Source organism: Molossus molossus, unplaced genomic scaffold (genome assembly GCF_014108415.1).
Source record: "Molossus molossus isolate mMolMol1 unplaced genomic scaffold, mMolMol1.p scaffold_m16_p_7, whole genome shotgun sequence".
Classification (NCBI taxonomy): domain Eukaryota; kingdom Metazoa; phylum Chordata; class Mammalia; order Chiroptera; family Molossidae; genus Molossus; species Molossus molossus.
The window spans coordinates 93,698,423-93,722,801 of NW_023425401.1; the positions used below are offsets into that span (position 1 = coordinate 93,698,423).

At 40.0% G+C, this 24,379-nt stretch overlaps 1 protein-coding gene across 1 annotated transcript in view; it reads right to left on the minus strand.

Annotated features, from left to right (window-relative positions):
• The window catches only part of COPG2 (COPI coat complex subunit gamma 2), a 129,718-nt gene that overhangs the window by 79,331 nt on the left and 26,008 nt on the right, over positions 1-24,379 (minus strand). The window contains exons 6-9 of the mRNA XM_036247641.1: positions 7,592-7,667; positions 4,466-4,558; positions 2,942-3,028; positions 1,713-1,870 (exon numbers count right to left, since the gene is read on the minus strand). Coding sequence (XP_036103534.1) covers positions 1,713-1,870; positions 2,942-3,028; positions 4,466-4,558; positions 7,592-7,667 — 414 coding nt within the window. The remainder of the gene's footprint in view (positions 1-1,712; positions 1,871-2,941; positions 3,029-4,465; positions 4,559-7,591; positions 7,668-24,379) is intronic.

The following is a 24,379-nucleotide window of genomic DNA, read 5'->3' on the forward strand; positions in this document are numbered from 1 at the left end:
TAAGAAATTTTCAGCTCCATTATTATCTCATGGGACCACCATTGTATCTGGTCCATCACTGACCAAAACACCATTCTGTGACACATGACTACAAACATTGTGAATGCTAGGAGGTCAAGACTTCAGAATGTATATGATATTTCTCTATCAGGCAGTTAACCTGGCTGGGATCCAACTCCCAACTTCATCTCCTCCATGGTGAGTTACAGCTGAATTCTCCACTCAGTTCTTTCAGCTCACTACTGTCTGCCGGGTTGCCTAGAGTCTTCCCCTCTATGCGCACAGTGCAGGGGACAGCCAAGGATTTTTGTATTTTAAAACTGATTTTGAGGCTCACACATTTGTGGCTCCCTCCTTTCCAGGATTTCCATCCTAAGTTTTTATCACTCTTCCGATCTCAAATGGTGTTCTGACCCCTCTGTCCAGAAAATGTTGTTTTTCTGTGATCGCACCTGGGAACTGGGAACTGCCCAAATCTCACTCAGTATAGCCATGTCTTTCAGGTGTCAGCTTTCCTCCAGTTTTTGCCTCCTTTTCATGGCTCCCAGTACTTTCAAATAGTTGTGGGTTTTCTTGTTTGGGAGAGGTACAGTTTTATACTAATGATATAATCATTATTTGCAGGAGGGTTAATATGACCAAGCTACTCCACCATTGCAGGAAGCTCAAATGAATCTTTGAGTGCTCCATTCTATCTTCTCTGTAAACTTTACATTACATCTTTTAGGTTTTTTTTAGCGGCTACTCAAGAGATCACAGTATTTACCCTTATATTATCACAGTTTACTATCAAATAATATAAGTCTGCTTCACAAACAATATAAGAACCTTACAAATGTATAATTCTATTTTTTTTCTCTCATGCCCTTTAAATAAATAATTTAAACACATCATTAAATACAGTATAACAATCTCTTTTATAAAAATAAAAGGGATAGCCCTGGCCAGTTTGGCTCAGTGGTTCGAGCGTTGGCCAACAGACCAGTGTTCCGGGTTCGGTTCCCGCTAAGGGCACGTACCTCAGTTGCGGTTTGTCCCCAGCCCTGGTTGGGGTTGTGTGGGTGGGAACTAGTCGATGTATCTCTCTCACATCAATATTTTTCTCTCCCTCCCGCTCTATCTGAAGATAAGTGCAAAAATGTCCTCGGGTAAGGATAAAAAATAAATAGAATAAAAGGAATAAACAAGATTCTTACTATCACTTCCAGTTTTCACATATAATTATTGGGTTTTTAAAAATTTTTTTTTCTTTATTGATTTTAGAGAGAGGAAGGGAGAAGGAGAGAGAGAGAAAAACATTGACGAGAGAGAACACTGACTGGCCGCCTCATACATGCCCCCCACTGGGGATTTGGCCCACAACCTGGGCATGTGCCCTGACCAGGAATCGAACCAACAGCCTCTTGGTGCATGGGTCAAGGCTCACCTTTAATTATTGTATACCTTAAGATCTGTAAGTATTTTTTGTTTAGTATCAATTTGTTATTGTATTATTAGCAGTCATAATCTATTAAAGTACATATACCAGAGCATATATTAAGGTTAAAAAAAACCCAGGTGTATTACTTGGAATTCCATGATTTTTTTTTAAATTCGGAAAACATAAAATCTGTAAAGTCAGCACTGCCCAAAAATATTCATAAAGGAAATACATTTTGAGGTATATTTACCAGCAAAGGAAAAATTACTTAGGTTTATATGAAGACACTTACCCCTCTTCATTTTCTTTTAGTAAGCGACTGGCAATTCGGATGAGCATGCAGTAAGCAAACTGTGACTTGAGACCGGATTTAGTAAATTTATTTAACATCTTAGAAACAGCAAGGCGATCATTCTTTTTAAGGTGATAAAGGACTCCCAATGCATGGTACTAAAGAACAAGAAAAGAATATAACATACAGAAAACTGAGTAGGAAGAGGACAAAATTTACATGAAAATCGAATCATGTGGAACTAGATTTTTAATAAAAAGATACGCTGGTCAAAAGTATACAAACAGAATAGCTTTTTCACACTGAATCAAACACAGCCAAGACTGAAAGGGTAAGAGTTTCTAATTTACCCCCAGAAGGTTAATTTAGATTGGACAAGCATTAAGAGGGGAACATACAATCTCAAGGAACACCTGGCAGTTCAGCCTTGCCCCACACATCCTTGGCACAAAGGTCTCAGGTCCAAAGCTTTACAGTGCTGCAGGTCTTTGGAGTGGCTTCGAAGCATCGTGACCATGTTAGCAGCTAAAGGATTCATCTCCTGAGGAAAGCTGAGTGCACGGATATTATCATGGCACTTTGTGTCAAAGCACAATGATCAAAATTAGGGGAGTGAGACTGTTTCCCAAGGGATAAATAACTACTGTGTTTCCTCATAATTGAATATGCTAACATAAGAAATTATAAACACTGAAAGGGGATAAATAAGTCCTCTCAAATACAAATGGGGTAGTTTACATAAAATTGCCATTTAAGAATTTAATCTTGTTCCTTTTAATTAGGAATAGCCAATGAATATCAAAAGACAATCTTTCCAACAAAATGGTTTTGAAGTTTCACAAAGTAAAAATTACTCTCTACTGGTTTTATAATATTTACTATAATCACAGCCTGAAAAGCTTGAAATTGAACATCCTTCTTCACAAATTATTTTTCAAATACAAGACTAAAATGCATTGTGAAGGACTTTTGGAATGAGCATCTCAAACTACCACTGAATGTAAGAAGCTTTCTCCAACATTCTTACAGCTTCAATTAGACACTACTAGTAGGGCCTATTGGCAGTAATCATAATTAGTAGGATACCTACTTGAGAATATACACTAACAGGCTACTTAATATTAGCCTTTAGCTAATACTTATTTGGGGAATCAACACATTGGCCCTACAATGTAGGGTTAATGAAAGCTGATCTCGAGACAGAAGCTAAAACAATTCAATGACCATACCTGGACCATAATATTATCACTTGAAGCAGCTTCTTGGGCTTCATTGACCCAGCGCTTAACCACATCATAGCTTATCTTCATCATGTGCTAAATGCAGAAAAAAATATGAACAGACAATACATGGGTCACTAGAAATTTAGAAACATGAGTTAGGTTTCTCTTCCTAAAGACATTCCCTGCCCCCAAAAGAAACAACTTTGTAGCTTTACAAGTCTGTTTCAAGTTTCTACTCCTGTGGCAACTAATAAAGCCACAAACACTTTCTCCAAGACCCCCTTGCACAGGTGAATGTTTGTGGGCTAGGAGAGATATATAAAAGGAAGTAATGAGAGGGGAGGGATAGGAAGGGATGGATAGTTAATAGAATGGTACCTAAACAATGTTAACATTATAGGTTTCACTTCCAGGAAACTCACCTAGAAGAAGAAAACAGAGTACCAATATATCCTCTGCTATAAAACCTGACCAATTATATTCCAGAACCAGACACTCTAGTGATTCAGATGACTGAATCCATTCCACATTAGTAATCAATTTTAAGTAAACGCAGTGTGATAGACTGTAAGGAATAAATTTTGTTTTGATTAAAGAGAGAGAGAGAAGAGAAAGGGATTACTAAAACAAAGGCTACTTCCTGGGAAGAAGTTTAGAAGTGGGACAGGGCACTTTGGATTGAAAGACACTCCCGACACAGGCAGCAAGGAAAGCAGAGAACAAAGAGGCAGAGGTAAAATTGTAGGTCATAATGGAAAATTAAAAAAAAAAAGATCAAGTGCCCTGGCGGGGTAGCTCAGTTGGTTAGGGCATTGTCTTCATACACCAAGGCTGCAGGTTTGATCCCTGGTCAGGGTACATACAAGAATCAACCAATGAAAGCATAAGTAAGTGGAGCGACAACTTCTTTCTCTCTCTCTTTCCCTCTCTCCCAAAAATAAATAAAATTAAAAAAAAAATAAGCCCTGGCTGGTTTGGCTAAGCAGTTAGAGCGTCGGCCCACGGACCAGAGAGTGCCAGGTTCGGTTCCCGCTAAGGGCACGTACCCCGGTTGCAGTTTGTCCACGGCCCTGGAAGGGGTCGTGTGGGTGACAGCCAGTGATGTGTCTCTCTCGCATCGATGTTTCTCTGTCTCTCTCTTCCTCCCGCTCTATCTAAAGATAAATGCAAAAATGTCCTCGGGTGAGGATAAAAAAATAAAATAATAAATACAAAAATATTGAAAAAGCAATCGACCCTCAGTTTCTTCCGTTTTCCCCCCACCCTTACCTCCCATCTTTATTATGTGTACAACATAACCTTATGATTACCAAAACCTTTCAAACATGAAAATTTCATGTTTTGAACTACACATTTTAATTGCTCGATGCTTCCCTGGCAGGTAAACACTCTTGGATAAAGTAAGAGAGATGTACGCATATTTTTTAAATGTTTCATTTGTGAGAGAATCATAGTGATGATACTTTGCTTTTGCAACCAGAAACTGTACCATGCATAAGAACCAGACAGCTACTGCCCTTGTTCACTTACTAAGGAAGACACCAACGCTGAGCTGGATACACTGGAGACTCTATCCACAATGGCCTGCTTCATGTATCTTTCAATGGCCTGCAACATTGTTCCCTGATAACATTCAAAGAGAAAAATTTGTTGAAGCAAAACATTTACACACTTTACTACCACTTCAAAACAATTTACAGAAAACCAGTCATGCATCAGTTTCTGCGTAAATATTTAGAATGCTTTAGTAAGGATTAGCATCTGACAGAGCAATCATACCCCACCCAGCAGAACCCAGATGACTGAGTGGAAGCTTCAAGGAGGAACATTTATATGTAAGGAAGATGAATAACTGTTCGACAATGAAATGAACTGTCTCAAACTGGAAAGCTCCAATGTGAGGAAATACACAAGTAGGGCTCAACCTATCAGGATGTTGTAAAGGAAACTCCTAGATGAGGATGAAAGCTGCTTTTGAAATCCTGAATATACCTCTACGTGAAGGGGATCTATTATATGGATCCTAGAGAGTCTTACAAGACAAATGTAATCTGATTATTTTAGACACATAATTAAATGTTTGATGTACGACAATAGTGAGCTCTCAATATAAGATCCTCTGCAAATAAAGTTCTTTTTCATTTAACTGGAAGAAAGCTTAGCACTGGAAAGGTGGTGGTAGCCCATGAAGATACGTAAACAGACTGAAATCATTTCTGTCTTATTGCTAGCACTGGAATCGCCAAGTCTTCTGCCACCAACTTAATGCTAAAAACAAAATAACCACAATAAAATAGCTGAGCAGCAAAAAATATTACAGCATTTCTATTATTCCTTCTAGAATCCATACTTACCATTTGATCCTGCTCAATATATTTTTTAATCCTCACCCGAGGACATTTTCCCATTGATTTTCAGATAGAGAGGAAAGAAAGGAAAGAGAGAGAGAGAGAGATACCCTAAGAAGCCTGAAACACCAATCAGAAAGAATATATGTACCCCCATGTTCATAGCAGCACTATTTACAATAGCTAAGATCTAGAAACAGCCCAAGTGTCCATCAGTAGACGAATGGATAAAAAAGCTGTGGTACATGTACACAATGAAGTACTATGCAGCTGTAAGAAGGAAAGCTCTCTTATCCTTTGAGACGACATGGAGGGACCTGGAACGTATTATCCTACGTGAAACAAGCCAAGCAGAAAAAGACAAATAACACATGATCTCACTTATTTATGGAATATAATGAACATAACAGTCTGAGGAATAGGGTAGACCCAGAAACACGGAAGTAGGGTACAGACTGACAATCCCCAGAAGAGGGGGTGGTGGGGGGAGGGAAGAGATAAACCACAGAACTTATATGCATGTACGTATAACCAATGGACATGGACAACAAAGCTGGGGACGGGGCGGGAGGGATGAGGAGGAGGGTGTCAATAGGGTAAAAAAAGGAGAAACATCTGTAACAAAAATAAAATCAAATAAAAATTTAAAAAGAGAGAGAAAGACAATGACTGGTTGCCTCTGCATGACCCCAACCAGGACGGAGGACTGAAGAGCAACCAAGGTAGGTGCCCTTGACTAGAACCGAACCCATGACTCTTTGGTCCACAGGCTGACGCTCTAACTGCTGAGCCAAACTAAGTTTTAAAAGTTTTCTCAAGTTTTAAAAGTTAAGCAGGATCAGCCCTGGCCAGTTTGGCTCAGTAGTTAGAACGTCAGCCCACGGACCAATGAGTAACAGGTTCGATTCTGGTCAAGGGCACGTACCTCAGTTGCTATTTGGTCCCTGGCCCTGGTTGGGATCCTGCTGGAGGCAACCTGTTGATGTATCTCTTACATTGATGTTTCTCTCTCTCTCCCTCCCTCCCTCCTACTCTATCTGAAGATAAATGGAAAAATAACCTTGGGTGAGGATTTAAAAAAAAACAACTTGAGAAGACTGCAAATATACACATAAAATATACCTAAGCATGAGTATAGCTGAAATATTATTTAAGTTTATCAATGACTGCCTGCCTTCATTTTAACCTTTCCTATTCACAGTTTCAAGAAAGGGACAGCCTAACACACTATATCCTCATCTCTCCAGATATAACATCTCTCCAGATGTAACAGACTGGGTCAGGTTACACACCTGACTTTGACCCAGGTGTATACAAGCCACTGGGCTGGCTGATGGTTAACCAGGTTCTCTTTCTTAACTATTTGAATGAGAAGGCTTGAGCCTGGTAAATAATGGATCATAACAGTAAATATCTGAGAAATCTTGCCGCTGAGTTCCTTAGAGCTGCCCTATTTCTTGCTCTGGCATCTGGTTCCAAGTTTTACCTCAAATTCTGAGCACTCTATGTTCTGTAAGAAAGTTTCTTTTTAAAGCTGGATTCAAATGGGTTTTTGTTTACTGTAAGCAATGTGCCCTGACTATAACAAAAGGTTGGGAAGAGATAAACCAAAGAACTTATATGCATATATGCATAACCAACAGACACAGACAATAGTTGGGGGAAAGCAGGAGGGGGGTAGACTGGGGAGGAGGGTGTCATGGGGAAAAGGGGGGGGGACATCTGTAACACTTTCAACAATAAGGATTTAAAAAAAGTCTAAGAGGGCAAATAGAGAAAGACATAGAACATCTAAATGAACAGATGGAAAAACCAATCTGAAAGAAAAGAAGCCCGAGGCCACAAAAGCCTTTCTGGTGGTCCTGTTTCTCTTACAGACACACCTCCAAGATATTGCAGGTTCCATTCCAGACACGCAATAATTCAAGTCACACACAAATTTTTGGTTTCCCAGAGTATATATAAGTTATGTTTACAATATACTGTAGTCTATTAAGTGTGCAAGAATAGCACTGTGTCTAAAAAAACCATGTACAAACCTTAATTACAAAATACTTTATTGCTAAAAAATGCTACCCATCATCTAAGCCTTCAGCAAGTTGTAATCTTTTTCCTGGTGGAGGGTCTTACCTTCAATTTGTAAAAACACAGTATCTGTGATATGCAATAAAGCAAAGCACAGCACAAGAGGTATGCCTATTCTGGAGATTCACAAAGTCAGACTAGGGACCCTTACTCACTTTACACGGCCTCCTGCAGACAAACACAGTGACCCCTGTGACATCTCAGCAAAACAAAGAGAACTTACATCAGTGATTCTGCAGAGAGCCCTGATGGCCGGACCTCGGTACACATCTTCCTTTCCTGTCATGTCCTTGGTCAGACTAAGAAAAATCAAATTAGTTACTGTGAGATCGATTAGAGTCAAGTCTTCTCACCTGTGGAATCCAGCCCTAGCTAATTCCCCATAATTATCTCAACATAGCTATGGATTCAACAAATATTTACTGAGTATCTTCTTTAAATATTAAAATTATCAGGTAGAAGCCCTCTTAGACTTTCTAAATCTTAAGAACACAGCAGTGAGCAACACAAAGTATTTGCCTTCATGGAGCTTACGCTCTAGTTCTAGTGGTAACAGAGAGAATAATCACATAAATCAGATTTTAGATACTGACAATTGGCAAAAAAATATAAAGATGATAGTATACACTGCCCTGTGCTGAAATCTCTCCAAATCCTAAAAACCCATCAGACTAGATACAACTCTTAAAAGAAACAGACTGAGCCTAGTTGGTGTGGCTCAGTGGACTGAGCCTCGTCCATGGACTGAGAGGTCCTGGCTCAACTCCGGGCAGGGCACATGCAGGGGTTTCAGGCTCGATCCCCAGTGAGGGGCGTACAGGAGGCAGCAGATCGATGTTTCTCTCTCACACTGATGTTTCTCTTTCTCTCCCCCTTCCTCTCTAAAAATCAATAAAAACTTATTTAAAAAAAATAAAAGAAACAGACTGAAATGATGAACTCATGAGGTCTCTCTTTCAGCCATAGCTTTCTAAAATAACAATTGTCAATGACTTTGTACCTTTCTGCTGCATTTCAAAAACAGGAAGAGGAGTGTAGACTGAGGTACTAAATTCCACGTCCATACTTTAAAGAGGTGTTTGGCCTTTATATTATCCACCCTATTATCCTCCCTACCCTTGTCCTCGTGCACCGACACTACCCACAGCATGACTACCTATTTCCTCCCTTGCTCAGTCCCCTCACGAAATCAAAATGGCCACAACTCCAACTTACTCCATTAGGACACCAAGAAGAGAAAGTTGTGAATAACTGTTAGTCCTTTTATTTCTTTCTTTTTGCAATTATAAAAGTATTTCATTCATATAACAGGTACACTTTCAAAATATTCAGAAAAGTACAACACGTCAAGCCTAAGTCTCCCCTCACCTAGTCCAGCCTGTAGTACCCCTCAAGCAGAGAACCACGGGAACAGTGGCTTATGTTTTCTTAAGGAAGCTTTAAAAGTGTGTGGAAAACCACAAAGACTTATTAAAATGCATGCTAATGAGTCTCCATCCTTCTGGCACCTTCCTTTTTTACTTAACATAACAAGAATCTTTCCAAGTGGCAGGTTGTTTATTTTTTTATAATTTTAGATATCCACATATTTTTAAATAACCAAATGTATCTATTGGTGACAGTACCTTACCCTGGCCTGCACCCTGGAAGAGGTTCCCCAACCACACAGGGTCCCACCTACAACCTACTACCTCAGTGAGCAGTCAGTAGGTTATCCCACCCCTGCACAAGGCTGTCTGCTCCTAGAAGCAGAACAGGGCAAAACTATTGGATCTCCGAGTCATGAGCCCACTGTCACATGGCTTTAGCCATGAAATGAATGGCAACGTCATATAGAATACCATGGCAATAAATTAAGAATAACTGTACCACAACTTGGTCTACTGCAAACCCATGATTTATCCTGTATTTTATGGTGGTTTTCTCATGTAACTTTAAAAAAATTATATAGTCAAATTTATCAATCTTTTCTTTCATCACCTCTGGAATTTTAGTTATGCGTAACAAAGCTTTTCCCTACACCAACATTAAAGAGGAATACATCCATGTTTTCTTCTAGTACTTGTCTAGTTTTACTTTTTACCTTATATTCCTTATCCATTTAGAGTTTATTCATGGGTATAATGTGAAATATGGATCTAATTTTATCTTTTCCAAGTGGCTGCTCAGTTGTCCCAGCATCATGTATTAAAAAGCACGTGTGTCCCACTGATTAGAGAAAGATGCCGCCTCTGTCATATACTAAATTTCCATGTATATTTGGGTCTAATTCTGTACTCCACTTATCTCAGAGAATTCTGGAGAACACAGATCAGCACGGCAAAGTCATCACACGTATTCCATTGGTCTACTTGTCTATTCACGTGTCAGCACCACCACACTGCTGTAGCTGTACAGGCCTGACGTTTACAGACTAGGAGTTAGTCCTCCCTCCTCGTTTTCCTTTTCCAGTTATTTCCCACTTATCCTTACAGGTTTGTTTTTCCACATGAGTTTTAGTATCAAATTTTCTAACTCCATAATAGAGTCCATCGGTTTTTTATTGGGATTGTACTGAATTTATCAATTAATTTTGGGAGGGCTGAAATCTTTATAATGTTGAATCAATCTATTAAAAAATAGCATATATTTTTACATTCGTTCAAGTATACTTTGAATCTTTCTGGGCTTTAAAATTTTTTTACTTCATATAAGTTTTGTGCACTTATTGTCAAAATTATTCCTAAGTATTTAATCTTATGTGTTGTTGTAATGGGGTTCTGTGTGTTGTTTCTTTGCATGAAGGCTGCTGATTTTTATGTTAATTTTATATCCTGTGGGACTATATCAGTGTCATCAGAGTACCTACAAAAAGGGAATGGTGCCAAAAAATACTTTTTTGAAGAAATAATGGTTGAAAAGTTCCAAATTTGGAGAAAGACATTAACTTTGTTTCACTAAGCTTCTTGAAACCGTAAACAAGACAAACTCAAGGGATTCCACACGCAGATACATAACAAAACTGCTGAAAACCAAAAATAAAGAAAAACTCTTGAAAGCAGTAAGAGAAAAACGGCATGTTACATATAGGGGAACTTCAGTTGAAAACACTGGGGAATTCTCATCAGAGAGCACAGATGTCAGAAGACAATGAATGAAACACCATCTTCAAAATGGTGAAACAAAAGAAACTGACAACCCAGACTTCTGTATCTACTAAAAATATATTTTAGGAGTAAAAGTGAAATAAAGACTTCCTCACCTGAAGGTAAACTAAGAGTATTTGTCACCATTAAATTTTAAATGAAATACTTCTAAGGAAATATTAAATGAAGTTTTTCAAGGTGAATAGAAATTACACTAAAATGATCCCTCGAGCAATTAATACAAAACATCTTTATAGGACTAAAAGAAAACAAACAAATCCATCAACCCAGAATTCTATGTCCAGCAAAGAGCTTTCAAATACAGGAGGCTTGTTTTACTTTTTCCTCTTTGTTCTCGGTTGGGATTATTTCACTGAATTATCTTCAAGCTCACTGACCCTTTCCTCTAACCAAACCATTCTACTATTAAGGCCAGCAAATGAATTTTTATTTCCCATATTGAACTCAGTCATTTTTAAATTTTTCATTTGGTTCTTTTTTTTACACATAGCTCTCTGCTAAGAATTTATTTATTTCAAGAGTGTCCATCTTTATGGAGCATGGCTTCATTAGCTACTTTAAAGTCTTTACTCCGAAATCTAGGTAATCTGGGGGTTGGCATCTATGGACTATTTTTCCCTTGAGAATTGGTGAGACTTTCCTGGTTGACTAATACTGGATTATATGGACATTTTAATACTGTCATGAGGCCCTGGGCCCTGTTATAAGCCTCTGAGGAATGCCGACTTTCTGTTTCAGCAAGCAATCCACCTAGTTTGCTTCAGATCACAAGTGTGCTTGCCTTCTGAGCATGTCATTGCTCCCACACTCTCTCTCTCAAGGACCCCTTCTCCCAGGTCAAGTCGGGAATATGGCATCCTCTCCATTGCAGCTCCCTGTGCAACTGCACAATTCCGTGCAAGTGGGTCCTCAAGACACAGAAGTAGAAGACAGGAAAAAAAAGTGAATTTCCTCCGAGTCTTCACACAAAGGGGCCCTCTTTCTCAGGGACAGGTTTTATCTCAGGGTGTTGAGGTGAGTGCAACACTGGTCACACCATAGTCGAGTTGTTTCACAATTAAGGCTGGCCTCAGGACAGCACCGGAAAGTAAACAGAGAAAAACCAAAACAAACAATGATTCTACCCCACGCTCTCCAGCTTCCAGGGGCCTTCTATTCAACCTGGTGCTCAGGCCACAAAGATGGGCTTCTCTCTGAGTCTTTGTTGACTTGGTTCTGAATATAGTTCCCCAGTTCAGTCTACCCTTGAGTCAAACCCAGAGTATAAAGAGGAAAAATAACCATGAAACTCACTGTTAACCATATTGGCTATCCATTAATTACTGTTTTCTCTCCCCAGATTCACCTGCTATCACTGTATCCACTTTTCAGAGGCCTTTGGTAGCTGCTTTTTGTATTTTTGTCCAGAGGATTTGTTGTAATCACTGGGAGAGTTAGCCTGCAGTGGCCTTGTTAGAATTAGAAATCAGGGCAGTCTCCTTGTCAACTGGGCATGAGAGGGAAGGGGAGCAGGATATAAAAAGGTTCTCAACACCCATTAAACCCACTGTGATAGTTAATTTTACATCTTAACTTGACTGAGCTCAGGGATGCCCGAAAAGCTGGTAAAACATTATTTTGGGGTGTGTTCCTAAGGGTGTTTCCAGAAGAGATTAGCATTTGAATCAGTAGACCAAGTAAGGTGCATCAATCCAATCCACTGAGGGCCTGAACAGAACAAAAGGCAGAGGAGGAGAGAACTGACTTTCTGTTTAAGCTGGGACATCATATTCTCCTGCCGTCACACTCCAGCACTCCTGGTTCTCAGGCTTGGACAGGAACTACGCCACTGGCTTTCCTGGGCCTCCGGCTTGCAGACAGCAGGTTATGGGACTTCGCCTCCATAATCATGTGGGCCAATCCTTCCTAATAAATCTTCCATATATCTACATATCTATGGGCTATCTATACATATCCATAGGATATATATATAATGATATATGGAGAGACATTTATAGATATATCTATATCCTATCAGTTCTGTTCTCTGGAGAAACCTGACTAATACACCCCCATTTCTCCACTTCTTCCTATGTGTGACTGTTTTCTTTAGATAGGGGGAGAGATAAATAATCTTTATGATCCAAGCCCCCTGGCTGAAGAGAAAAAATGATTATCTTTTGCTTACTTCATGCAACAAACTTTTATGCATGCCTCCCAGATGCGGGGCACTACCACACATGTGGGACACTACCACATGCGGGGCACTACCACACATGCGGGGCCCTACCACACACGCGGGGCATTATCACACATGTGGGGCACTACCAGGTGCGGGGCACTACCAGGTGCGGGGCACTATCACACATGTGGGGCACTACCACACGCGGGGCACTACCACACGTGGGGCACTACCACACGCGGGGCACTTCTCCAGCAATTGATGATACAAAGTTAGAGGAGACACAGTTTTGCTCTCAAGGAGCTAACAAACAGTAGGGAGGGTACAAAAACATAAACAAATCATTACAGTAAGTGTATTAACTACTAGAACAGAGGTTATTAGAACCACAGAGGAAACAGTGACTATTCTCCTGAGGACAGGGAAGTCAATGTGTATAATGGTGTTTAAGCTGAAAAAGGAAAGAGGGTGACTACCGGGCCCAAGGAGAAACATGTGCAAAGGCACGGGGGATCAAATGGCAGAACCGAAATGGGAACGCCAGCCTCGAGGTGGCAGGCAGAGACGAGCAGTGACCTCTGGCAAAGGGTGAAACGGAGTACTGAGAGGTGGGAGGAAAGCCAAGGACGGTAAGGGTGGTGGAACTTCAAGGAGTGTCCAGCTGTGTTAGAACACATCAAGTAAAGTGTGGACTGAAAACTGACTTTTGGATTTTGCAATTAAGAGGTTACTGGAGATCTGTGAGAGAGAAGTTTCACTATAGTGGTGGCTAAATCAAATTATAATAGAATCTCATTTCCTTTCTTGTTCTAAACCAGGTCCTGGCAGTAACCCCTCAGATGTAATATTAGGGACAGCAGCACCATTCAAGTAGAAAAGCTGTTTCAGGCTTGAATATCTCTTACCAAGTGAGTGGAAGAACATCTGAGTTCCCCGAGGAACCTCGGAATATTATCCCCCCTCTTACCCAAATCCTCACAGTACCCCAACAATTGATTTCAAAACTGCCTGCCAGACAGTAGTTTCTACAACCTCTTTATTTCTTCTTAAATCGTGGTCTATGAAGTGTTCATTTTATTTTCTGAGAGTAGGGATGTAACTTACCACATACCCTTACACCTACACACTGATACCCTGATCCACGCCCCCACCCCACCCCACCAGCCACTGCTACTCCCTAACGTGAGTGCTAGATCCTTCCTCAGGACCCCATTCCAGACTTCTAAGCAATCTGCAGATGCACTTCCCTGGGTCTGTCTCATCAGACAACGGTAAAACAGTATTACCAGACTGTCAATACTTAACCATCATGAACTAACTAGATCTCATGGTTTGGTTTTGTTTTTAAGAAAACTGAGGTGTGCCCGGCTGGTGTGGCTCAGTGTCTAAGCATCAACCCATGCATCAAGAAGTCACCGGTTTGATTCCCAATCAGAGCACATGCCCGGGTTGTGGGCCCGATCCCCACTGGGGGTCATGTAGGAGTCAGCCAGTCAATGTTCTCTCTCATGGATGTTTCTAGTTCTCTCTCCCTCTCCCTTCCTCTCTCTAAAATCAATAAAGAAAAAAAATTTGTCTTAAAAAGAAAAAACTGAGGTGTACATTATATATAATAAAAATGCAGCTTAAGTGCTCAGTTAGATGACATTTAGCAATTGTGACTGCCCATGTAACCTCCACTCAAAATAAAATACTGAACATTTCCATCATCTCAGAAAGTTCTCTTGCGCTTACTTCCAGTCAATTCCCCCCACCCCACCAGACTCTGGTTTATATCACCACAGCTGAGTTTTGGCTGGTCTTAGAAATACATAAATAGAATCATCTGTTTTCTTCTGTTCCAAGATAATGTTTTAAAAGTTATTCGTGTTGTTGCATGAATCAGCAATTTGTTCCTTTTTATTGCTGAGTAGTCATCCACCATACTAATATGCCCCAATTTATCCATTCACCTGTTGAACTTTTGGGTTGTTTTCAGTTTAAGGCTATCACAAATAAAGCTGCTATGAAATTCTTGTGGTCTCTTTAGTGGCCATGTTTTTATTTTTCTTGGGTAAATATCTAGCAGTGGCATTACTGGTCACAGAGCAGGTGTATGTTTAACTTTAAGAAACTGACAGACGTTTTCTAAGGCAATTGGATCATTCATCTGGCTGAAAAAAGGGGTTCTATGGAAAGTAACCTCACAGGGTGATCTGATGACAAACTCCTAACTGGGCAGATCATGGTAAGTAGTCACACCCCAGGCATATAATTTTTTAAATAAAAGGTTTATCTTTGCTTTAAGCAAGCCCTGGCCATAGTTTCTAGGTTAACATACCTTTGAAATAAACCTAATCACCCTCGGGAGAGCACATAATCTTTGTTAACTATCCTGTAATTCAATCCCCACCTTCATGTAATTTTCAATACCCTCCCTCAATTTCAAATGCATAAAAGAAATGGCAAGACTATTTTTTGCTGGAGCAGCAATTTTCAACTGGTGTGTGCAAGGATTTTTTTTTAAAGTTTGTGGTTTTTCCTTTAATGATTTTTAGAGAGAGAGGGGAAGTGAGAGGGAGAGAGAGAAAGAAACATCAATGAGAGAGAACACTGACTGGCCACCTCCTACATGCCCCTCACTGGGGATCTGGCCCACAACCTGGCATGTGTCCTGACAGGGAATCGAACCAGTGACCTCTTCATGCATGGTCAACGCTCAACCACTAAACCACACCAGCCGGACTGCAGGAATCTTTAAAACATGCAATACCTGACTATTTAGTCAGAGATACTGACCTCTTTGCCTTTAGATTGTCAAATTAAAAAATGGTAACAGCCAACACAATAGTTGTCTGGTGTAAATGAATCAAAATTACACCTATTGTCCTGGCCAGTTTGGCTCAGCAGTTAGAGTTGGCCTGTAGACCAAAAGGTCTTGGGTTCGATCCCCAATCAGGGGCATGTGCCTGGGTTGTAGGTTCGATCCCCGGCCCCAGTTAGGGTCATTTGGGAGGTAACCAGTCAGTGTCTCTCTCTCACATTGATGTTTCTCTCTCTCCCTCCCTCTGTCTGTCCCTCTGGCTCTGTCTGAAAATCGATGGAAAAATATCTTCAGATGAGGATTAATAAAAAATAAAATAAATTTTAAAAAAACAAAACAAAATTATGCCTATTTTTATCGTCAGATCAGCAAAAATACATTTTTTGGTGTGGTGCAGAATTTCAGTGGTTTACATGCCATGAGATGAAAAAGGTTGAAAATTGATGCTCTGGAGCATTTATGATCATTCTCCCTGCATATGTCATCAGTTTGGTTCAAATAAACTCTTAAAAAAATTATCTACAGGTTTGAAGGTTCTTACATCAGCACTACATTCTCACCTACAATGTATGAGGAATTTCAACTGTTCCATATACTTGGCATTGAAGAGACTTTTTGTTTGAGTATTGTCAGGCTTTGTTATTTTAACCATTCTAGTGGGTATGGAATAATATCTCATTGAGGTTTTAATTTGCACTTTCCTAATAACTAATTAAGTACATTTCCATGTGCTTGTTGGCCACCCACATGTAGTCAGCTGTGAAGGGCCGAACTTCAGGTTTTCTTAATCTCCTTGGTTTCTTACCAAGCTAACACGATTACCTGTGTGTGTAGAATGGTCATCTACTATATCGTTCTCTACAACTGCTGAAACAAATGACCACAGTTAGTATCTTAAAACAACAAAAATGTTTTATTTTATAGTTTTTGGGTTACAAGTTCAACCTAGGTATCACTGGGCTAAAATAAAATCACTGTGTCAACAGAGCTACATCCCTCTCACAGGCAAAACTGACCCCCACATGCATATTCACCCCATTCCAAAAATCCCCCAAATCTCAACATATTACAGTATGGATGGAAAGAGGCTTCATACTAAACCTGACAACTTCAGGTGAGGCCTACATGGCAGGCCTTAAAAACTCAGAGAACTCTGAAATGAAAACTATTTTTTATCCTCACCTGAGGATACTTTTGCATTCATCTTCAGATAGAGCAGGAGGGAGAGAGGGAAGAAGAGAGAGAGAGAGAAACATTGATGTGAGAGAGACAAATTGACTGGTTGCCTCCCACACAACCCCAATCAGGGCCAGGGATAAACTGCAACAGAAGTACATGCCCTTAGTAGGAACCAAACCCAGGTCTCTCTGGTCCACAAGCTGACACTAACTGCTGAGCCAAACCGGCCAGGGCTGAAATGAAAACTTAATGAAAAGCAGTTCATGGCAGGTAATCATGTCCTAAGGCAGTATTTTTGCCTAACAAAGGTCAATCTTCACTTTAACTGAGCCTATCTGTTGTCTTTTTTTAAAAAAATATTTTTTATTGATCTTTTTGGAGAGAGAGGAAGGGAGAGAGAGAAACATCTATGTGAGAGACAAACAATGATTGGCTACCTCCTGCATGCCCCCTACTGGGGATCCAGCCCACAACCTGGGCATGGAACCAGGAAGCTCAATCCACTGAGCCACACCTGGTGGGCTGTGTGTTGTCTTTCTGCATCTAGGATAGCATACCTGGAATTACAAAGTAATCTCCTTCCTCCCCTACCCCACCCCTCAAAGCACAACCACCAAAGCAGAGAGCACAAATCCCCTCACTGTTATTGTTACCATGTTAATTGTTGACTTAACTATCCTGTACCCACCTGTGTAAAAGAAGTATGTATCTATCATTTTACTTTTTATCAATCCCGGAGGTCTCCCAAACCCCCACTTTGCTTCCTCCTACCTTCCTAGTTTATCACCAATGGATTTCATGGAACCCACTACACCTCTTTTTATTATTGTCACATATAAAATAAGGTGCAAAACTGCCATTTCCCAGAGCATTTTCTCAATCCATTGAGGTTTTGTTTCCCGACAATTGTCAGTTTGGCTCAAATAAACTCATAAAAAATTCTTACAGGATTGGACATTTCTTATGTTGATATTTACTTGGTGTAGTTGGCAGGTTTCCAAAGAAGCCCACCCAGGATTACCTTGCCAACCCAGACCTGAGCTAGGTACCAGCAGGGGCCCCTTGTGCCCCACCGGCTCCTAGTTTTGCATTGGGTGGACCTTGGAGTTTTGCCTGGAATTCCAGACCTCCCCGTTTTAAGGTAAGAAGCCCTGACTTTATCTGAGCTGTTTTTCTGGGGGTTTTTTGTTTGTTTTTTAATCCTTGAGTTGCAACTCAAGGTTAAGGGTTGAGAGGACCCAAGCTAAGACAGGACTAGAGGAAAAATGGGTGGCTAGTTTTTAACTTTAATTTTTCAATTGATATTGAATTCTGAGAATCTGAATAAAAACCTTTTGCTGGATAAATGAGAACCTAAACTCGTTCGGCTCTGAAGATAACGGGCATTTCCTCCCTCCAGCCCAAATCTCAGGTATTCTTACGTGACTAGTAATCTTCGTGGAGGTGTCAGGGGGCACCCACCACAACATGCAGGAGTCCCATGGGGAATTACAACTCAACTGTCAATAAATCATCGATTTGTCGGGGATGTGCATATAAAGGCTGGTCACCCATAGCTCTAGTCCTCACAGCTGTATTAGACAGCCAGGGAGAAAAACCGAGGCACACAAGAGGGTTGGCAACTCAGGAGGCAAGAGCCCCATGAAGCTCAACCCATAAGCAGCACACTCCAACCCACTACACTGGAGTGTGAAATTTGTTCAGACTCTACAGATCCCAAAATAAAACTAAAATTAACATGGGAAATCCTGCCTCCAAGGCTGGAAATTCCCGGCCCCCAGCCCCATTAATACTCCTGGGAGGGAGCCTTTTCTTGCAAGTGCTTTAAAGAACTGGGACAATTTAACCAGAAATGATATCAACTTAAAATGGCCAAAATGCAGTATTCTTTCAGCACCTAAATTAACTATTTGCATGCAAAACAGAAAATGCCAGCCTAAAATTAAACTGAATGAATGGTAAGCATATTTTGATTTGGAAATCAGAAGCTTCTAGGAGGAACACAGATAATTCTTAAGAAAAGAAATTAAGAAGAAGTTTCAGAGACCGTCTCTGAACTACAGAAGGCTCTGAAGCTAATAAATGCCAACTCCTCATTCTTCCCTCCTCCATAGCTCGTCCACTGTATTTGCTCTCTGGGCTTTCTTGTCCGGACTTGCCCTCCCCTTCCCTTCTTCCTTTCCCTCCTATCTCCTCTGTATCTCCTCCACTATCACTCCCTACTGACCTAAGGGAAAATGAAAACAAGAATTCCAAAAAGGTTAATCCAGGAATTCCAGCAGCTCCCTTTGGAGAAAAGCTGGTCTCAGGCAGAGAGGAACCAGCAACTGTTTCCCAATCTTCTCTGGGACAATGAAGGGTTTGCAAAGGAATTTAATTTAACTGTTAGAACATGTAATCCTGGCTATTCTGACCTATTCCAATTAATATACCTACTCTAGGGGCAAAGCAACAGAACTGCTAAATAGTGTTCGCTGGAAAACTGTACAGGACTCTGCAGAAAACCAGGTCACTTTAAAAAGGGTTATAGGAAACTGAAATAGGATTTAGAAAGAAAAAAAAAGAAAGAAACAAGCATAAGTTTGCTCAAAAGATGTTTCTCTTCTTTACTAATAGTTTAGGAAAAATTAAAATTACCATAAAAAAGTGGTAAATTACTAAGGCCCTTGAAATACTGGGGCTACTTTATCTGTTCTTAACCACACCTAACTTAGGTGGAGTAAAGCTTCTGTGCAAATGGGAGGGATATCTAATCAACCAATGCCTCTTTTTAAATCAGAACCTGTCCCTTCCATTTAGGGAATGTTATAGGACAATATATTTACTTATTTTTACTGATCAAATCTGCCTCAATTCACCTGATAGGGCAAGATTCTCCTGAGAACAATGATGCTCACATTTCCTTTTTCCAGAGAGGTGAAATGTATTTAGAAGTAAATAAATCAGATACTGAACCAGTTGGGAAAATAAATTTTTTTTGCGGGGGGGGGGGGGGGGGGGGGGGGGGGTGACTTTAAAGAAAGCTTCCTCCACAAGAGGAAGTAAACGCTTGTTATAGGATGTTCCAATGCAACTACAGGCCTTTTCTAGTCATTGATATCCTTTATGCATGAGCTGAAATTAAGCCCAAAATACAAGATTACTTTTTAAGAGGGGCTTATAATTCCATGTACGAGCCCCTGTAATTCTCCTATCCTTCCAGAAAGGAAACTCAATGGAAAAGAATGGAGATTTGTACAGAATCCCATAACTATAAATAAAACAGTTATTCCCAAACATCTTGTAGTTCCAAATCCACATAACCCATTATCAGCTATTCCTGTGACTGCCACTATTTTTCAGTAACAGATTTATGTAGAGCCTTTCTCAGCATTCCAACAGGAAAAGACAGTCAATACCTCTTCGCTTCCATGTGGGATGATTACAAGTTTACTTGAACAGTAATGCCCCAGGAATATATGGAGAATCCCGCCTATTATCTTAGATACTAAAAGCTGATTTAAATGATGTTAAATGCTTTTTCAAGACTTCACACTAACCCAAAATATGAATAATTTACTTTCATGCTCTAGGATGTTACTAGATTCCCAAAAGGACACAATTTACTATTACAATAGCTAGCTGTGAAAGGGCATAAGGTCTCAAAGTTAAGCTTTAATTTTGCTTACCTCAAGTAATTTTGCTTACCTCAAGTAAAATACCTTGGCCATCTCATATCTTAAAATGGGCTACATGAATCCTGAAAAAAGACTAAGAGAAATCCTATCTTCGCCTCTTCCAAAAACAAAAAAGCAGCTTAGAGAGTTCCTGGGTTTGACTGGATATTGTTGCAATTGGAGTCCAAATTTTTATTAATGGCCCAGCCTCTGTATGGCCTATGAAAGTCAAATTGACCTGATCCAATTTAGTGAAACCCAAAAGGGACACAAGCTATAAAATCTCTAAAGAATTATTGAAAGCTTCCACTCTGGGACAACTTAATTATAAACTTTCTAACTTTTTAAACATGAAAATAAAGGAGTTTTAACTTAAAAATATCCAGATCGTCAGAGACTCGTAGAATATTATAGTCAGCAACTGGACTCAGTAGCCAAAGGGCTCCCTCCCTGCATGACAGCCATCTCTGTAGACATGTTGTGTGAGCAAACAGAAAAGATACAGGCTCTCCTTTATGTTCCTCATTCTGCAGCATCTCCACCGAATTCTCATCACACTTAACACTTCTGTCAGTCAACTGGTCTTGCCTTCTGCATCTAATTTTACTTAAACTCAATGAAACAGTCTTAACCTAGCAGCTTTGCTACTTTCTTAGCAGGATGAAGACATCCATGATTGTGTTTTGCTTACTGACCACTTTCTTGTTCCTAGGAATGGTTTATAGGAAACTCCATGATAATGTTGACTTAATTTGGTTTACAGATGGATCTTTGAAAGATAAACAGGTGTGTTACCTAGCTCAATATGCAATAAATTCCACGGAGGACATAATTGAAGGTTCTTATCTGCCTGGGTAAGATCTGCCCAACAAGCCTAATTAATTTTTCTAGCTCAGATTTGTCAATTGGCCAAAGGTCAAAGAGCCAATATTTACAATGATAGTAGCTATGTCTCTGGTGTAGCTCAGACCTTTAGAATATTCTTGAAGTACCAAGGCTATTTATTTTCTCAGGGCAGCCCACAGAGAATGGAAAATAGGTTGTAAAATTATTAGACATCATACAGAACTGAAACAATGGGCAATTATCAAAAATTCCAGGACTTTCTAAAGCTGCCACCATGGAAGCAAAAGGAAATTATTTAGCTAATGCTGCAGACAGGCAACATTAAACAGCCAAATTATCCAGACTCAGAAATGCTCCTTGCTTCCTATTAAATTAGTAAAAGAAGAAAAGAAAACTCTTATAGTTCCAATGGACAGCTGCAGAAGAGAATATGACAACAAAAAGGGGGAACCTTTGTCCCAGGCAAACAGATATGACTTGGACCCAATCAAAGACCAATCTCACCTATAGGGGCTTAATTACTTATACTTTAACATGTAGATAAGCTTTAGCATGTAGATAAGCTAACATGAAATCCTAATAATTTCATGAAGTACACAATATTATTACTGCTATCGTAACTCATAAAATGTATAGCAGATATTCTATCTGTTCAAATGTAACTCTGGAAAATCATTCCATAGGTCCTAAGGACATTTCCCACTTCCTTTAGATCCATCTGATGTGTGGTAATTAAACAGCTTTAATGGTAGGTAAATTATTAGAAAAAAAAATACAATTAATTCTCAACTGGGGAATTCCCTCTGAGTTACAGTGACTGAGGAACTCATTTTACCAGGCAAATAATACAATCCATTTGTAATATTTGGCCTATTCTACAGTATTTCCACTATGCCTATCACCCCCAGTTCTCTGGTTGGGGTACAATTAAAGCTCAACTAGATAAATTTTCAGAAAGTTTTAGTCTCCCTTGACCAAAAGCTCTTCCTATACTGATCCTCAACCTGAAATCTACTTCTTTTGACAAACAGAGCCTTTCTCTTCATGAAACAGTCACCAGCCACCCTATAAATCTAGATTAAGGAACATATGAATCAACTTTACTAAAAGAAGACATTCTGCATTATTATCAAGGGCTCATTAACCAGCTTATAGGGCCTGACAAATGAATGACATTCATTTCACAGTGCGCTCCTGGGAGACAAAGACTTTAAAGACCACCACTTACAATCAGGATATTTTTGGCCACTGGAAAAGACATTAGAGTTAAAGACTCTCTCCAACATTATTTTGAGGGACCTTATCAGATAGATGCCTAACCACAAATGGACATCTGCCCCTGTTTCTGACATTTGCCTCCACCTACAGTGGAGATTAAAGACTTCTCGAGATAGACAACTATCCCAAGACATCAACAAGGCCTGGATACCCACAAATTGACGATGAACTTGATTTGTTCAACTGATTCACCTGCCTGCTAATATTAATAATAATAATTATTCTTGTTCTTTAGGCTTTTCTCAAACCTGTGTAGACAGTGCAACTGTTAATAATTGGTGAAGGTGTAGAAAATAATTTTTTGTTATAATATTCTTTTTAAAGTTTCTCTTTTGAAATTTAGAAGAAATGCTATTGCAAAAAGGGAAGAATGTGTGTATTTTTAAGAGAAGTTAAAAGAAAATAGTTTGTCCTAATAAGCTGGTTATTTTTGAATGAATAAAAAGAGACAAACTAAGGACAGGGAAGTCGTAGAAAGTTAGTGGAAAATGAATATTAAGAAAGGAATTTTATATACAGGATGGGTAAAAAGTAGGTTTACAATAGTTCATATTTTAAAAATAATATAATTAATAAATAATACAAGAACAGCCTTGGCTGGGTGGCTCAGTTGGTTGGAGTGTCGTCCTGTATACAAAAGGCTGTGGGTTCAATACCCAGTCAGGGCACATACAGGAGGCAACCAACTGATGTTTCTCTCTCATATCAATGTTTCTCTCTGTCTCCCTTCCTCACTCTCTAAAATCAATAAATATATGCTTGGGTGAAGATAATAAATAAGTAAATGATATAAGAATAAACCACACCAGAGCAGAGACCACAAATCCCCTCATTGATTTTATCATGTTGTTGACTGCTAACTATCCTGTACCCACCTATGCAAAAGAAATATGTATCTGCCTGGCCGGTGTGGCTCAGTGGTTGAGCATCGACCCATGCACCAAGAGGTTGCCAGTTTGATTCCCAGTCAGGATACATGCCCAGGTTGCGGGACAAATCCCCAGTCGGGGGGCACTGGGGAGGCGGCCAATCGATGTTCTCTCTCATCAATGTTTCCATCTCTCTCTCCCTCTCCCTTCCTCTCTCTCTAAAATCAATAAAGAAGAAAAGAATTAAAAACAAATAAGTGTCTATCATTTTACTTTTTATCCAGTCCCAGAGGTCACCCCCACTCCAGCCCCTGGCTTTGCTTTTTCCCACCTTCCAAATCTATGACCAACAGATTTCATGTAACCCACTCACACCTTTTTTTTATTACTTGTAATGTATAAAATAAACTAGAAAACTGCCATTTCCCGGAGCATTTTCTCAATCCATTGAGATTTTGCTTCCCAACAGTTGTCCGTTTGATTGAAATAAACCCATAAAAATTGTTACAGGTTTGGACATTTCTTATGTTGACAACGGCATCAATGCAAAGTCCAAATCCCATCTAAATTTCACTCCAAAGTCCCAATCACATCATCAAAATCGACCAAATGAGGTATGGGTGAGACTGGATATAATCAATCAATCCTGAGGCAAAATTCCTCTCCATCTGTGGACCTGTAAGGCTAGAGGTCTGGGCTCCCAAAACACAAGGAAGGGACTGCCACAAGACAACAGGTATCGTCATCGCTGTTCACAAGAGGGAAATGGAAGGATGGCAGGAAGGAAAGAAGGAAAAGTCACTGGTCCCATGCAAATCTGAACTCCAGACAGGGAAACTGGGAAAGGGTTCAAGTCCGGGGCAGAATTCTCTATACTCAGCTCCACCGCCTGGGCCTGCACCTCTGCCCTTGGACCCACCCTTCAGTTTATAAAGGCCAGTGCTTCATGCCTGTAAAACCTGGGACTCTGGCAGCCTCCTTTCACTTCATCCTCTCTGTTCCTTTTAGTCTAAACTGGCAGTGTGGCTGCTCATGGAAGATTCTCAAGAGCCTGTGGGACTACCAAACGTGCA